The sequence below is a fragment of the Lepidochelys kempii genome, chromosome 8 (assembly GCF_965140265.1).
Source record: "Lepidochelys kempii isolate rLepKem1 chromosome 8, rLepKem1.hap2, whole genome shotgun sequence".
NCBI classification, from domain to species: domain Eukaryota; kingdom Metazoa; phylum Chordata; order Testudines; family Cheloniidae; genus Lepidochelys; species Lepidochelys kempii.
The window spans coordinates 66287930-66304063 of record NC_133263.1 but is presented as its reverse complement, the minus strand read 5'-3'; the positions used below and the strand labels follow the sequence as shown (position 1 = coordinate 66304063).

General features: G+C 36.9%; 1 protein-coding gene across 7 annotated transcripts in view; it reads right to left on the bottom strand.

Moving 5' to 3' along the window:
- Positions 1-4632: 4632 nt before the first annotated feature.
- The window catches only part of CAMSAP2 (calmodulin regulated spectrin associated protein family member 2), a 171284-nt gene continuing 159782 nt past the window's right edge, over positions 4633-16134 (bottom strand). For 4 of the 7 annotated variants that reach the window (XM_073356781.1, XM_073356785.1, XM_073356783.1 and 1 more), the window contains 5 exons: positions 15887-16107; positions 14714-14813; positions 11625-11740; positions 9153-9271; positions 4633-7603 (listed from right to left, as the gene is read on the bottom strand). In XM_073356781.1, coding sequence (XP_073212882.1) covers positions 7298-7603; positions 9153-9271; positions 11625-11740; positions 14714-14813; positions 15887-16107 — 862 coding nt within the window. In that variant the 3' untranslated portion in view covers positions 4633-7297. Of the gene's footprint in view, positions 7604-9152; positions 9272-10650; positions 10766-11624; positions 11741-14713; positions 14814-15886; positions 16108-16134 lie in introns of those variants that run through there. The other 3 variants (XM_073356782.1, XM_073356784.1, XM_073356786.1) reach the window with 2 other exon arrangements.

Sequence of the window (16134 nt, the reverse complement as noted above, 5' to 3'; positions counted from 1 at the left end):
TGAGGATCAGTGAGGTGTAGAGATGTAAGAATGGCCATACTGGGTCAGACCAAAGGTCCATCCAGCCCAGTATCCTGTCTGCCGACAGTGGCCAATGCCAAGTGCCCCGGAGGGAGTGAACCTAACATGTAATGATCAAGTGATCTCTCTTTTGCCATCCATCTCCACCCTCTGACAAACAAAGGCTAGGGACACCATTCCTTACCAATCCTGGCTAATAGCCCTTAATGGACTTAACCTCCATTAATTTATCTAGTTCTCATTTAAAGCCTGTTATAGTCCTAGCCTTCACAACCTCCTCAGGCAAGGAGTTCCACAGGTTGACTGTGCACTGTGTGAAGAAGAAAACCTGCTGTCCATTAATTTAATTTAGTGGCCCCCAGTTCTTATATTATGGGAACAAGTAAATAACTTTTCCTTATTAACTTTCTCCACACCACTTATGATTTTATATACCTCTATCATATCCCCCCTTAGTCTCCTCTTTTCCAAGCTGAAAAGTCCTAGCCTCTTTAATCTCTCTTCATATGGGACCCATTCCAAACCCCTAATCATTTTAGTTGCCCTTTTATGGACCTTTTCTAATGCCAGTATATCTTTTTTGAGATGTGGGGACCACATCTGTACGCAGTATTCAAGATGTGGGCGTACCATGGATTTATATAAGGGCACTAAGATATTCACCGTCTTATTCTCTATCCCTTTTTGAATGATTCCTAACATCCTATCCTCTTTTTTGACTGCCGCAGCACACTGCGTGGACGTCTTCAGAGAACTATCCATGACGACTCCAAGATCTCTTTCCTGATTAGCTGAAGCTAAATTAGCCCCCATCATATTGTATGTATAATTGGGATTATTCTTTCCAATGTGCATTACTTTACATTTATCCACATTAAATTTCATTTGCTATTTTGTTGCCTAATCACTTAATTTTGTGAGATCTTTTTGAAGTTCTTCACAGTCTGCTTTGGTCTTAACTATCTTGAGCTGTTTAGTATCGTCTACAAACTTTGCCACCTCACTGTTTACCCCTTTCTCCAGATCATTTATGAATAAGTTGAATAGGATTGGTCTTAGGACTGACCCTAGGGGGAACATCACTAGTTACCCCTCTCCATTCTGAAAATTTACCGTTTATTCCTACCCTTTATTCCCTGTCTTTTAACCAGTTCTCAATCCATAAAAGGATCTTCCCTCTTATCCCAGGACAACTTAATTTACGTAATATTCTGCCCCTTTCTTGCAGGAATTCCCTCTGCTGCAGGCAGTGGGGTTAGTGGGTGGCATAAAGCTGCTATGCCATCTGTGAAATCTCTGTGATGCTGGTGCGCATGACAGCTGCCCTTCACACAGGATAAATGCAAGAAGCAGTTAAGCGCCTTTTTGGAGTAGGATAGCTGAAAAAATAATTGCCATCCCCCAACACACATGCCTCATGCAAGGCTGGTGAGAAACTGAACTATGGGGGAAGAAGGGTTTTGCTGGGCATTGTTTGATGGAAGTGTTTCTAGGAGTAGGACTGCATCAAAGAAATATCTTTTGTATTAATCAATTTCTCCTCCTAACAGAAACAACCCATAGGATTCTGAATATTGTGTAACTGCTGGCTAACTGTTCAGGCCACAAAAAGCAACATCCCCCACCTAAAGGGACTATTTAGGAGGCCAGTTAAGATGGCTTCCTGGGTACTTGAGTGGAGCTAAGAATGAGGCTCATAGAATCTCTCTGTATTTAATCAAATTGTGAGGAGAGTAAGAAATTTTAACAGTGTAAGTACACTCTGAGAGCTACCAAGCATCCCATTTGCCCTTTATAGCCAATGAGATTTTCAGGGTGTTCAACATCTATGAAATTCAGGTATTTACAGTAGTTTTGCCAATTTAAAAGAAAAAAAATTGACTTCAAACTTTTGGGAACAGTGATGTTCTTATTAAAATAACTTTATAGTGTTTAATTGTCTTCATTTTTTATGTTCTCAGGCTTCAAGAACTATCCAAATTGTATTAGTAGAGTTTCATGGTGGAATTAGAATTCCTATGAAACATGTTGAAATATATGAATGAGCATCCATTTGACCTGATTTAAGACCATTAAATAGATCAAATAAAAATTTGCCTATTTTAGAATTCATGTTTTTATGTGGGAATGTTCTCTGAATTCTAAGTTATAAAATTAAAATTTCAGTCATGAGAAATAAAAATTGTTTTTCAATTCTTTGAAAGTCATTGACAGACTGTCTGCTGGTAGTTAGCTAACAATTTGTCCCCCAGATTTGCAGATATGGTGGAGAACAAAAATATCCCAGGGCCCATTTATCTCCTCCACAGATTATTCCTTTGTATAAAATGAATTTCCTGGGTTTGTACTCAGTAGGCTTTTTTACCTCACTGTTGTGTTTAGAGAGTGGAGTGTGCTATCTTGAAGAATGAGTAGACGCCTCAGGCCAAGGAACCAAAATATCTCTTATGATTTTCCAGGACCATCATGCAGAGGTGATTTTGCTCTTTTTTGTAAAGATAATGGTCCCTGAAGAAAGGTTTTTATAGTGCATATTTATAGAAATAATTTCCGACAGACCAAAGATTAAATCTAAATTTCAATTTAGAATGTAAAAGGTCTATCATGGGCTGTGTGATTAAAATGTAATTGTGTTGGATAGGAAGTTTCTGACTCTTTGGTTATATGGTCAGTCATGCTGACAATTATTGTATGCAGTATGTAAGCATAGATACATTATTTCACCTGACGTGGCAGCCTGGCCCTATAATCAAGATCACGGGGATTTACCTTACTTTCATCTGCTGTAGTGAGAGAAGAAAATTATAAATGAATAAAAAGGATACAAGCACTGTAAATAAAAAAAATCCACAAATCACATGCTAACAGAAATGCATCCAAGTATTCTAGAGATGATTTGGCCATCACTATTATCATGTTAGGGTTTAATAAGCCTGGACAAGGAATCCACTGGCGGTAGGTTTAACAGTTGTCTTGATGATTCAATAGCAGTGACTTCACTTCCCATGGAATTGAATTTTCTGGAATATAATCACCACTTCTGCTTATTTTAAAGTCTTGTTTGAATGAGGCCAAGCATCACCTTTTAACTTTGTGTGGTAGGCCTCAGATCTGGAAAAAGGGGATGTGTGTGTGTCCCTTTATTCCAGTTCCTTATCTTCTTGCAGAATTCACTTTTTAGTCCATTAGATTGGTAAAAAGATGCTGTCCTATGGTGGTGAACCAGCAGGCTCTTTCTGCCATGACCAGATTATCTGCATATTTTGTTGGAATATCTCTGGTGTCTATTTCTCCAAGAATAAGATTAGATCATCTTTGTTTTTGTTTGCAATGCAAGAATTTGAATGTGATCCTGCAACTGGTTTTCAAGTTGTTGTAATCAAAGTTAAACAATTTATTTACTGCATTTACAGTTTTATCATACTTTTCTTCTGCTTATAGCTTTGTCATCTTGAAGCACTGCTTGATCAAGGTGGTTTAGGTACCTTCTTACAACATTCATGCAGGAACTTCAGCCCTGATTCAGTGATGGACCAGAACATTTTTAAGTGCTTTTCTGAACCAGTGCCTTATTTTCCAATGTCTTATCTAGTGATGTAACAGCCATTAGATTTCCTGACTTCTCATATTTTTAGCAGCTCCATAAGCAGTTTCCTCTTGCTTTTTATGAACAGGTGACCTGAGGTATGATATATCTTGGTCAACAGGAGGGAGTTGGAACCTCAGTTGAGTCTCTAAATGTGGCTAGAAAAATCCATCAGAGAGTTCTAAATTTTGTAAATTTGGCAGCCTAGCCCCAAAACCAAGATCACTGGGATTCCAGAAAAGTATGTAGAACAAAGACCATAAAGCTAAAAAACAAATGCAAGATTCCATCAAATGGGCATAGGTTAGCTCAAAATATTTAAATTGCTAATTTACATATCTGGAAAAAGTTAACTTAATTTTTTGAAACTTCTTCTGACCAAGATATACACCACAGTTGGGAAGTACAAGGGATTTCACAAAAAGCGGACAACTTTTAAGAAGCCTTAGTTCATTCAAAAGGCAGCAGGCTTTCTGTGTTGCAACACAGATAACCGGGAACACTTCACCTCATGTTCTGCCCTTTGTACCATTTCCCCTTTAAACAGCAATCAAGTACAAGGCTTCATTTTATATTGAAAAACCCTCCACAGGCTGAACCAAAGCTATTGACATGAACACATTATGCTGAATGATAACCTCCCAAAATTAGACCAATCCTTTGGAACAGTGAAAGTGAACCATAAGACTGGGACTAGTGTGCCTGGGAGATGCAATTATTTTGGCAACTGGCCTGCAACTGTGAATTTACTTTTGGAAGAGATTAGGATTACATTTCATTCTTGAAGGCAAAGAGTTGTTAAATCCAGTTCTTTAACAGCCTTCTTCTGATAATAGAACACTGAGTTACATGTTAAATAAAATAAACATAAATGGGGGATGAAGAGAAAATAGAAATCTCTATGTATTTTTTCTAAAATTTGTAAGGTGTTCAGCTACCATGATGAGCATGCTTTGAACAGATAAATTGATTAATCACACTTTCAGTTTATATTTAAACATAATACGAGAGAGCGCGAGAAAATGTATGGTTTTTGGTGCCATGCTTTTATTTAACTGAAAGGAAAAACTACACTGTACCACATAAGTAGCAATATGACAATATTTTACAGCACACTATTTGAAAAAATATGGAAGCAATGATCCACAGAAGTGGACAAGTAAGCACACAATACACTGTACATTTCTCAACAGTGCCCATTAAATCATAATTAAATAGCTGTATTTGGCTTTAAACAGCCAAACAATAAAAACAAACAGTCATACTAAAATTTTAAAAATGGTTTCAGTAGCAATTATGACTGTTAGAATTTGAAGTTTTGCTCTGGAAATTAAGATGAGTGTTTGGCAAATTCAGTCATAGCAACAATAATAATAATACCCCTGATGAAAGCACCAGTGTGTTCTGAAAAGATCAGTGATAAATGTTGGCCTTTATGAAAAGCTTTTTTCCTTTTTTATTTTTTTAAACATGACCCCAACCAAAGATACACTGTAATTAGAAAATTTGAAGGCTTAAAAAAGAAAAAGCGTCTGTCTTCACTTTTCCTGTATTAAGAAAAATTTTAGACTGTGAGCAATGGACTTTTCAACTGCATTATTCATATTCTTCCTTTAGACACTACACATTTTTTTAACCTGTAGACAAATATGAACATAATATATTCAGTCATATTTTAAATGATTCAAAGAATCCCTATGGCATGTATTTTAACTCACTTTGTTTAGATGGATGTGCATGTACTAGTGAGTATTGCAAGTGTTCAGTCAAATCCTAGGTCAGTTTTAGAAAGAAAAAGGCTTCCCATGATTAACCTTTATAAACTTATTCACCATATCCACATCTGTTAATTCCATCCACCCGCTCCCTACTCCAGCACTGACTTTTCTTGAACTCATTTTTACTATACACAAGTTCATATAACAGTAGTTGTAGGAGCTATCTAACAGGCAGAATGTGCAAACCCTCTTTCCCCTCTATATTTTTTATATAATATATATACACTTGAAATATAAGAGTTACATATCCTGATCATATACATGCAAACAGTAGGAATCAGCTAGCGACAAGTAGTTTTGAGCCACATACATTTTAAACATATATTTTAAAGTGTTTTTTCTTTTTTTTTACAGTTTTAACAAATATACATAAATATAAGAACATAAATTATAGTAAAATATTGACAGCATTTGAGAAAATGTTGATAAACAACCCAATGCATTTATGCCTAAGGCCTTATAATAATTAAAAAAGTACTGTTCTAAACTGTTTAAGGACATCTCATTCCTGTGAATCTTTTATATAAGTAAATGAGTACATCATAGTAGTGAGGCATTATTTCTCTCGAAGCAGTTCAATGAGAGAAATGTACATAATTTTAGTCTCTACTCCCCATGAAACAGAATGAACTACATAGTTATAGCATAATACTGTCCTTATGTTTACACAGTTGTCACAACACAAACAGAACAGGATCATAAATCTTTCAAATCTTTTCCTGAGAATGAGTTTGCCCCCCCTCCCACCAACTAATCCTCTTGTACACGTTGCCAAAAAAACCACAGATTTGGGGGAGGTTTCAAGTTTGTAGTTTTTTCAGAACAGTGCCACACTGAAAATAATTATACAAAAGAAAAACACTAAGAACAATAGTGATAGAAACACTGTTATGAAATCAAAATGCAGCCCTTTGTAAATAATACTGAAATATGTTCCAATGGCTCTTTTCAAAAATGTTTATATTTGTTATAAAGATTGAAATGTCAACCAGGTTCTTTGCCATACTTATTTTAAATGGATAAGAGATTCTCAAAATGTCATTTGTCAGGGTATGTAAAAAAAGTGATTTACTTTTTAAAAAGCTGGACAGACTGAAACCCATAGCAGATGTCTATCCACAACAAAACTTGTTTAAGGCTGAATTGCGTAGAACTCAGGTGAAAAAAACAGATTTAGTTAGTGAATACTGTGACTCTCCTGAATATTTTAGTTGCTAAATAATAATTTAATCTGAAGGAAACCTCCCTTTAAGCAGCTCAAAGAATTCCTTTAATATTTAAAAAAAATAAACCAGTATTACAGAGTTGAAATGGAACTGGAAATACTCAGTGGGATGGGTCTTTCAGTAATGATTAGAACATACAATGAGGGTCTTTCAGAACAAGACCAGTATGTCTTAGAATAACCATAGAGTGTTCTGTACCTCATAATAGACAACTTTTTTTGTTTGTATTTCATGATGGGATTCATTAAGTAAAATTCAATGACACTGAAAATAATAAGAAAAGTGAAGGAAAAAACAGCAAGAAATTTAAATTTCAAGACAAGCACAAACACAAAAGCATAAGGCAAGAAATGTAAAAAATGTAATTGCAGTCACTGCAGATGAACAACATTCAGTGCTTATGTATCTAATCAAAATACAGAGCAAATGTACCCTATAGTCTGTATTAGCACATACAAATCTCCACACATGAATCAGATATTTCCAATATCACTTGTAGTTGTATCACCTAAGTGACAATCTTCTGTACTCCTAAATACTGTGTTTACATTCCAGTTGTATATGATAAAAGAACTTGTCCAATTTCAAGTTCTATAAGTCTTGTTGGCAACTAGAAACCTATTTTCTATAGGCAGTAAAGATGAAGTGCAAGTTTATCACATTGTCTGAAACAAATATTTTCCCCACTATGCCTTGGTAGGTAAGAGTTTTTTAGGAGTTACTGGTCTCTTGGTTTGCCACAAATGGCTGTGAATGGTAATTGCATCAACACTGGCAGACATAGTTTTAGCAGGTATGTGGCTAAATTGTTTCCTGTCAGAGTTGTATTTATATAGCCCCTCTATCATTTTCTTTGTGATTGACTTGGGGCCTATCCCAGTCAGCTTATTGATTTCTTCAGTGTCAGGGCAGTATGTATACAAAGATCTGAACTGGCAGCCAGAATCCCGGAATAGGATTAAGAAGTTATTAGCATCAGATTTCTCCATTTCCTTTAAAAGAAAAAGAAAAAAAAATGTTTACAATGTGAAATTTATATTACGTGTAGGAAACCCTCAACTCTAAGTTGTAGGGGGTTTTATTTTAAACACATTATAGGCTGATCTATAGTTCAAGTTGTATAACACTTTCCCTAAGACCCTGTTTTCAGTTAATTACAATTTTCCCAAACTTCAACTATTAGAGCTAAATTTTTGCATGCTGGATGTCTGCCTCAGGAAGAATTTTCATTTTTTTATAAAAATAAATAAGCAAAAACAGTGCAGTTGTTCCTAAGAAGGAGGTAAGGGGAATTTTTTTTTTTCTGCCCAGGTTAAAAATTATTACAGCTGTTTAATTAAGAAACTCTAGCACCTCCATACTTGGGAGCAGGGGTTTGCAATTTGCAAGGGAGGCTGCCTTAGTACTGAAGGTGTGCTTGTTGCCATTCCCTAAAAATCCACCCAAATTTGGCCAATCTATAAGTTTCTGAAAAATTGCAGTTAGCACACGTTCAGTAGAGGCTTCTTGGAGACTGTAAGCATTATGGTCTAAAGATTCCAGTTGCACAGATCATGATCCATCTGAATCAGCTCCTACATGCTGACTAGACTGAGCATGCGCAGTCCCCGACAAGTGACTGAGCCTGCTCCATTCTAGGGCTGCAGGAGCGGAGCATGACCTTCTCTGCAATTGCTCCTTCGTACTGCTGGGAGCTGTTATGGTGCCAGGCACCAACACTGCCAGCAGAGACACTGTTTTTCCTGTGCTCTTGGAGCCCCTTCTGCTTTCACCCAGATAGTATGGAGGAGAAGGAAGCATTCTGACATGAATAAAGAGCGGTGAAGAGCAGAGGGAGAGGTTGGGGCAGAAGGCCTTACCTACTAGAGCACACACACCTCCAGAATCTGGAATTGAACCCAGCACTCTTAAATCTTGACATTGCTCTGCTCTCAGCAAACAGCTGTAAACCCACTGGCAAAGCGTGTGTCTCATACCACTCTGGTGGCTATTGTACATTGAGGATAACAGTTTACTATTACTACCAATTACTCCATTAGGTTAAACAGTAGAGATCTGTGCTATGGATCTAAAGATCCCAACTCTGCTGATGATCCATATAGGTTCCACAAAATGGAATTGCTTTTTTTCAGTTTGCTTTTTAAAAAAAAACTTGGAAAATAATGTTTTCAAAACCTGTTAAAAGAAAAGAATGGTAGGTTGCTAAATCAAGCATTTAAAAGTTAGCACATGCCAGAATTAAGATTGCCTGTGCATATAATTAATTCAGTCACCTTCAGCATATGTATTATGATACTCTTTAATTACATGAGGCTATACAATTGTTTTCATAATACCCCTTGCTCTTTTGGTCCTTTACTCATAGAGGGGACAGGCTCAGGATCACTGAGACTACTCTAGCCATCCACAAAGCATTTACACAGCCTTGGGAGGAAGATTCCTTTACACTGTTCCCTCCACCCTGGCACGTCTCCCTAATGTTCAAAGGAGGCTGGATTTAATGTTTTTTTTTTTTAATCATCAGAGGGAAAATATCCTTACCTCCAATATTTTTTTCTTCTGACCTTCGTTTACTTTTCCAGCCAAGCAACAATGAGCCAGAGCATTCTGAATAATATGCTTATTGGATTTTGCACTGGGTTCTTTGTAGAGCTTTGGACCTATGAAACAGAATCGACAAATCAGCTAAGTGATTCAATAAGCTATACAGAAAGCAGTCTCGAACACCATGAAACACTTTTTCCATGTTTCTTTTGTGTATGTAACAATACAATCCTAGCACCCACAAAGGAATTAAGTAGAAATCAGACCTGTTACACACATACATTGATTGACTGCTATTCTTCTGTTACTGTATCACAGGATTATATATGAATATAATGTGGTACAACTGTCAAAACTGAAAAAAGATTTTTTTTAAATATTACTAGATCACTCAATGATATGTCCTTCAGCATTAGAGCATCAGAGGGCAGTTTAGGGGAACTACCTTGAATATGCCTCATAAACTGTTCACATGATAATCTACTCAAATACTTTGTATTTAAAAAAAAAATCCTTTGACCAACTAAGAGGAGGATGATTTTCATTTCTTCCTCTGCCCCTAGTTTTAAAGGGTGAAACAGAGAACAGTGAGTTGCTGCAGTGTTTAGAATTACTGGTCTCCTGCCTGCCTTCTGGGATTGGAGGTCTTGTGGAATCCCAACTGCGACTTGCCCACAATGAAGGCAGAAAGGCTTGGTGCTGATTCTGACAAGTCATTCAAGGCTGCCTGAAGGGCTTGTTCCATCAGGAATGATTAGAAACTGTCTCTGCTTTGGTTTCTGACAAGTGTGCAGTGTAGGGTTGTGAGCTGTAGAGAGGTTGATGGTATCCCCCCTCTTGCTGACTCTAATTGGTGACCCAGTCCTGTGGAAAAGCCATTCACTAGAAGAAAATTTTACTGCAAAAAGTTTAACCAAAAACCTCTTCCCCCAGATGAAAAATGTATCAAGTATATTTTTGAATAAACTGTTCTTTGTGGTGGGGATATAACCTAATGGCATCAAAGCACCACGTGAAGCTTAAGAATCAGAGGCCCTCTAGAAGATGTTTGGCTCTTCACCCTCACAATTTTGAGGGATTGGGCAATGGAAAATAGATTCAGCAATTTATCTTCCTGTTTGAGTCAAGACACTTCGAAAGGAGGCATAGTTATGATGACTAATAAAAGGGAACATAATCTTAAAGGCCACCAATGATTTAAAGTCAAGATTAACTTTCACTGTCTCAGACTAACTAATTGACTGTTTGGATGGAAGAACAGAATCAATGGGAAAAGATGTAAGAAATCTGATTTATAAACCACAGAGTATTCAAAATTATGTGGCAAAAGACCCTGAGTTCCTTAAAAAAAATCACATTGCTTTAAAAACAAAGTCTGAAAAGTTAAAAAACAAACAAACAAAAAAAACCCCACCAAACAAACCCCTCCCCCCCCTTTAGGCAATGGGTCTTATTGAGAGAACTAACGGAGACAACCTAAGTCCAGTGTTAGTACCTGTATTAGACTTAATCCTGAGGAGATGCGAGGAAGCGATTAAGTTGGTTGAAAGTGCTCTCAAAGATTGGTAGATAAATACTGTGCAGTATCCAGATTGTAAATTTGGCCTCTTCTGTAGTTATTGCAGTAGTGTTGAAGAGGAAAATAGTTTATTTTCAGAACATACAAATTTCCCAGCATAGCTAGAGCTGCACAGCCTCATAGATCAAAATTAACCTCCTTAAAAGCTTGTTTATCTACAATACCTGTTGATACTTCAGAGCTATTCTTTGCCAGACTGAGCGATATTACATGGACAAAAACACAGATTTTATTATTATAATGATGCAAGACATTTTGTAATATCACACGCTACACACACGGAAAAAGAGGATAAAGATGATGTCACTATTGTTAGACTCATAGGCCACTGAAATATTAGAAGTAAGGCAGTTGAGAGTTTTTAATAAGTCTTTAGTTTTTAAAGAGTGGTCTGTTTTGAAACAAGATGTAAACTATGGTGTATTGTTGGCTTTCAAACAATTCTTCAATTCTTTTATATTTAAACTTATATTACTGAATAGATTTTTTTCTCCTATGGCACTTATATTTTTCTCTTTGAAGCTTTTGGTTACAGACTGATCCTGTATTTTCTACACTCTTTCCTTCCCTTGCTATGGAAACAATTTTAATAGGACCTGCATAAAATTACTTATGTGTTTGTGGGATTTGGCCTAAATTTGTAGTTTAGTATGTTTATTTAATATACCACATTTCCTATTTTACCAATATTTTTTATTTTATATATTAAATTACGCCATTTTTAGACAGTCTAGACATTTGCTTCTTTATTATAGAAGATTAATTTCAAGTCTTTAAGGAAGAGTCCTTAGTCACGTTGTAGGAATTGCAAATAAAGGAGAACCAAAACTCTGCATACACAGACCCTTTTTATACCCAAACATTTCCCTGAGAACATTACCAACACTGACCTGTGTATTCTGTAGCAGAGGCCACTGAAGAAGTTGTAGATGCATTTTCCCAATCTTTTTCCCCATTGCGACTACCACAACGACTGGGAGATAAGAATCCTTCCACAGACTCAGACCTAAAAATGTACAAAAATATGTTTTCCTTTCAGAACTGAGTAGAACATATCTATGAAAAAGTCCCCTTATTTTCAGCAGAATGGCCTTTTAACATCAAAAGAAAACTTAGAATCAGATGTACCAAACCCACGAAAAAAATGCAGAAATTGGGCTTGTTTTTGGCTTGTAGCTTGTTTGGCTTGCAGCTTGTTGCTTCTTCTTTTTTGATTGGCTCCCGGCAAGGGGGGGCAAGCATGGGGAGAGAGTCAGAGTGCACAGTAGGCCCACCCCAGTCCCGGACTAAATGCTGCGGGGATCTAGTCACAGAGAGTATTGGGGTTCTTAGGGATTGTTTTGGCCTTGTTTTGAAATGGGATTAGCTTGATTTATGGCTTACTGTGAAAGTTGGGGTGCTTATTTACCACGTGAAAGTTGGCAACTGTGCTTAGAATATTTTACTGTGATAGAAGATAGCAGGATATGAAATGTAGACTAAAAGCCCAAAGCTGTAATGCTACCAGAAGAATTAGAGGAGCAACTCTGTACATTTACCTTCGGTCGCATGTATTATTTAAGGTGTTCCAAAAGCTATTACAAAGAGTAATAATAGTATGAAATTGTAGACTATATCAAGGAAACAGTTCTAATAAAATCTATTAGGCTGTAGAACAGTCTTACTGAATTTTGCTTGAATCATTTAAAACTACACTGAACAAACATTTGAGAATTTTCCATAGGGAGAAAGCCTGCTCTTGACAGGATGATTAACTAGAAGTACAAGGTTTGTTTTCCCATTTCTACTGATGATGGCATTATTATAGCAGCTGCCAGTAAGGACTGCTATAGTTAAGGTTGCAAAACAGTTTTCATTATAACCTTTTGTTTTCACAAACATTAACCATTGGGGCTGAAATAATAATGCTTTGTCCTTAAAATCATGGAGGTCATTTGCTATGGGGCAAGGAAGGGAGTTCTCCCCCTTGACCTTTATTTGCTTCCCCTGACTTTTCCTAGGCCTATAGGTCTTCCACTTTTTGCCCTCCCCAGACTTTGCAGGATATAATGTAATCACATATAATGTTCTATATGCTGATACCACCTTATCCTCTCCCTCAGTCCCCCTTGAATTTTTATGAAATGACACTCTGCTCCAAATGTGAATATTTTTATGTGTGGAAAGTGTGAGCAAAATCCCTTCAGCTATATTTTTTCAGTTAAATTCTAAATTTCTTTGAATGGGACTACTACAAAAATTGGTCAAGTTTGAAACTTGGCATGGATATGGTCCTGAACAAGCCTTGCTTGTTTGAAGAAATTAAGAAAAAAAGTGATTTTAAAAACACTTTCTAAGCACATTCAATTAACATCTGGTAAAATCTTAGCAGCTAATTAAGCTTCATTTCACTTGTAATATCACTGTACGTTTACTCTACTCAGCCTGTGCATGAGGGAGATTTCAAAATATCTTTATGAAATTCAAACAATAAAATCCTCGAAAGAAAACCCCTTTAACTCTCTGACATGAGGAAAAAGGAGAAAATTATGGCAATTCACCCCTTTCCTACCAAAAATAAAATAAAATCAATGATCCTGAAAATTCCATGCCTCATCAATTTTTACTGGATTCTACAACATTCTGAAAACTCAAGCTCTGAATCACATCTGAAGCCACAATAAGATGCATGCGTTCCAGTCATTGTTACTTCAGTGCAGCACATCTGCACTAAGGTTTTGCACAAGTACAGATATATCCATGTGGCTAACCTGGTGTAAATAAAACCATTGTAGACGAGGCTTTATTTTTTTCTGTAGAATAGCTAAATATAGTTACAGTACACCTCCTCTCAAATAAAACCGATAGTTTAAAGAGATGCCAAATACACAATACATTTAATTAAAAGAATTTATGCACTACTGTGACAAGCAATTAGCCAATGCTCAAACCATTGTGACAGGGTCAGGCCAGATGGCTACAGGAGAGTGATAGACGGCAGATATATTTGCTCCAGATTAAGCAGGTCCTTTTTCCCTGGATAAGGTAACAGGAGCAGTCGCTGGTCTGTCCCCCGACCCACTAGGTGGACTGGCAGAGACTGCGGGGATTGTTCTCCTTCCTTTTCCCCCTGCTGGCCAGTGATGAGGTTAGCTGAGTGAATGGCAGGTTTGAGCCACTAGCAAAAGTGGCCACACTGAGGGCTGCCGTGAATCTCTGAGGTGAGCAAATCCTCCAATAAGCACAGGACCCACCAAGGCAGAGGAGGAACTTTGTCACAGCATGAAGAACAGTGAGGCAGTAGCTCATTAAAGCTACAGGGCTGCTCACAGTTGAGAAGTAAAGCATGGTGGCAGTAAATACAGGATGGAGTTGGGTTAAGTCTGATCTGAGCCTCAGAATAACTACCTTTCCTTTTCCTTCACTCCTCTCTTCTTGAATGTAATTGTATGAACTTCTATTTATTTAATTCAATCTTTCATAATATTATTTTCAAGTGAAAACACCACACTGGCTTTTAACTCACAATAAATTCTGGTATTCAGCCAAGGCTGGTGAAAAAAATGCCAGTTAAGTTCTGGTTAGCTCCTGGCTACTTTTGTGCAGCCACTAAGAAAAACAAAAAACACAACAATTCTATCAAATCAGCAAAAAAGTACTTTGGCATATAAACTGACAGCATGTGAACAAAGAATCTACAGGTTGAGCCCAAAGCTCAAGGAGTGAATTAAAGAGATAGCACTGATAAAAATCCAGTGGATGTGCTCTTTTGCACACATTCACAGCTGCACAATCAGCAGCATTTGTGAAAATTAACGCACATAATTCAGTTCTTCATCAGCCGACAGTGTGAAGGATCAGTGTTGCAGATCAGGAAAGAGTATCAGTTGTCAGAATACAAAATATACAACTTGGGTTCTTTAAGCATTTTAGTACGTATGCCAGTTTTCTGAAGATAAACACCAATTTATATTAAATAAAGGTGTTATTGCAGCTTTACCTTGGCGTTCTCTTGCCTGATTGCACGCTGTCATTGTCTCCCGTGTTCAGTGATGCCAATGAAAGACTAGATACTGAAAAAACACGATAAAGTTGTGAACCTGGATAAAAACAAAGTTAAAATTTATGAAAAAGCAGGCAAATAGCAAAGAGTCTGTTCATTAGACACAACACCAGCAGAAGGAAATTGATAAGTGTTCTTATTTCTATATACAGTATGCCTGCATGCATATGTTGCAAGGTTAATCCATGTATTTATAGACACAATAACAATGGAACTTACTTGAATCTGGAGTTTTCTGAGGCTAAGCATTAAAGTGAAATGTAGAGCTGAAATCTGGGCACTAGATTAAAGTTGCAAAATCAGCAAACCAGATCTAGCTACAGTGGAATTAATTTCCCACTAGAATTTTGAATGGATTGTTATAGAGCATTTTAAATTGCACTGAAATAAGGTGGAGGGTAACAACCAGCCATGACAAAGCACACATGGCACGACAGCGAAGGATGTGGAAAACTTACTGCTAAAAACACAAATAAGGACACTGCACTTTCCTCTAACTGTAAATTGTTAATAGTTTCTTTGAAATCATTATTCTACATTCTTAAATAATTAATGACATGCTACACTTTTCCATAGGACTGTTCTCACAGGGATCACAAGTACACTTGCACTAAGTCAGGCGAGTGGGTGAAGTATTCATAATAAAAGAACACCAGAACATAAAGGTAACTTTTCAGATGTACTTTAGTTTTTGTCTATGATGAAGCAGCAGCTTAAGGACTCTTACCTTATAGTCACCATTTTATTTATTAATCGCACATCTCCCAAATGTTCTACTCATTGTTAGCTCTACAGGTGCAAGGAAGAGGTTAGTGAGTGGAAAGAATACAGAGCGTACACAAAATCATGCCAGACATTAGTGCTTTTGCTGGTATTCATCGAGCAAACCTTTGCGTTTCTTCTTATATGCATGCATGCATAATATATCAGCAACATTTGTTATCATTAACTTCCATTTGTAAATTCTACTTTTTCCAATTCAGTGACATGCAGCTTCAAAAATTGTACATCAGTTTAGCGTGAGGCTAATCTATGAACATTTTGGTTAGTACCACAATTCAAGCTGGTGTTTTATCATGAACAGACTCTTTCTACATTGATATTTGTTACCTGGTGGACCTTTAACTGGAGTTTTGGGTGATTCAATATGATCTCTATGAATAGATTTTGGACGTGGCTTTTTTTGTTTGGATGAGTGTGGGCGTGGCTTTATTACAGTATCCATTTCTTCCATGAGCTTCAGCTGTTTCCGTCTCATATATTCTTGCTTAATAAATTCTCTACGTGCTCTCTCATCTTCTTTCTTTTGACGTTCTTCCTCTGTCTTGCGCCTAAGAAATCATGAAATAAAGTTTTAG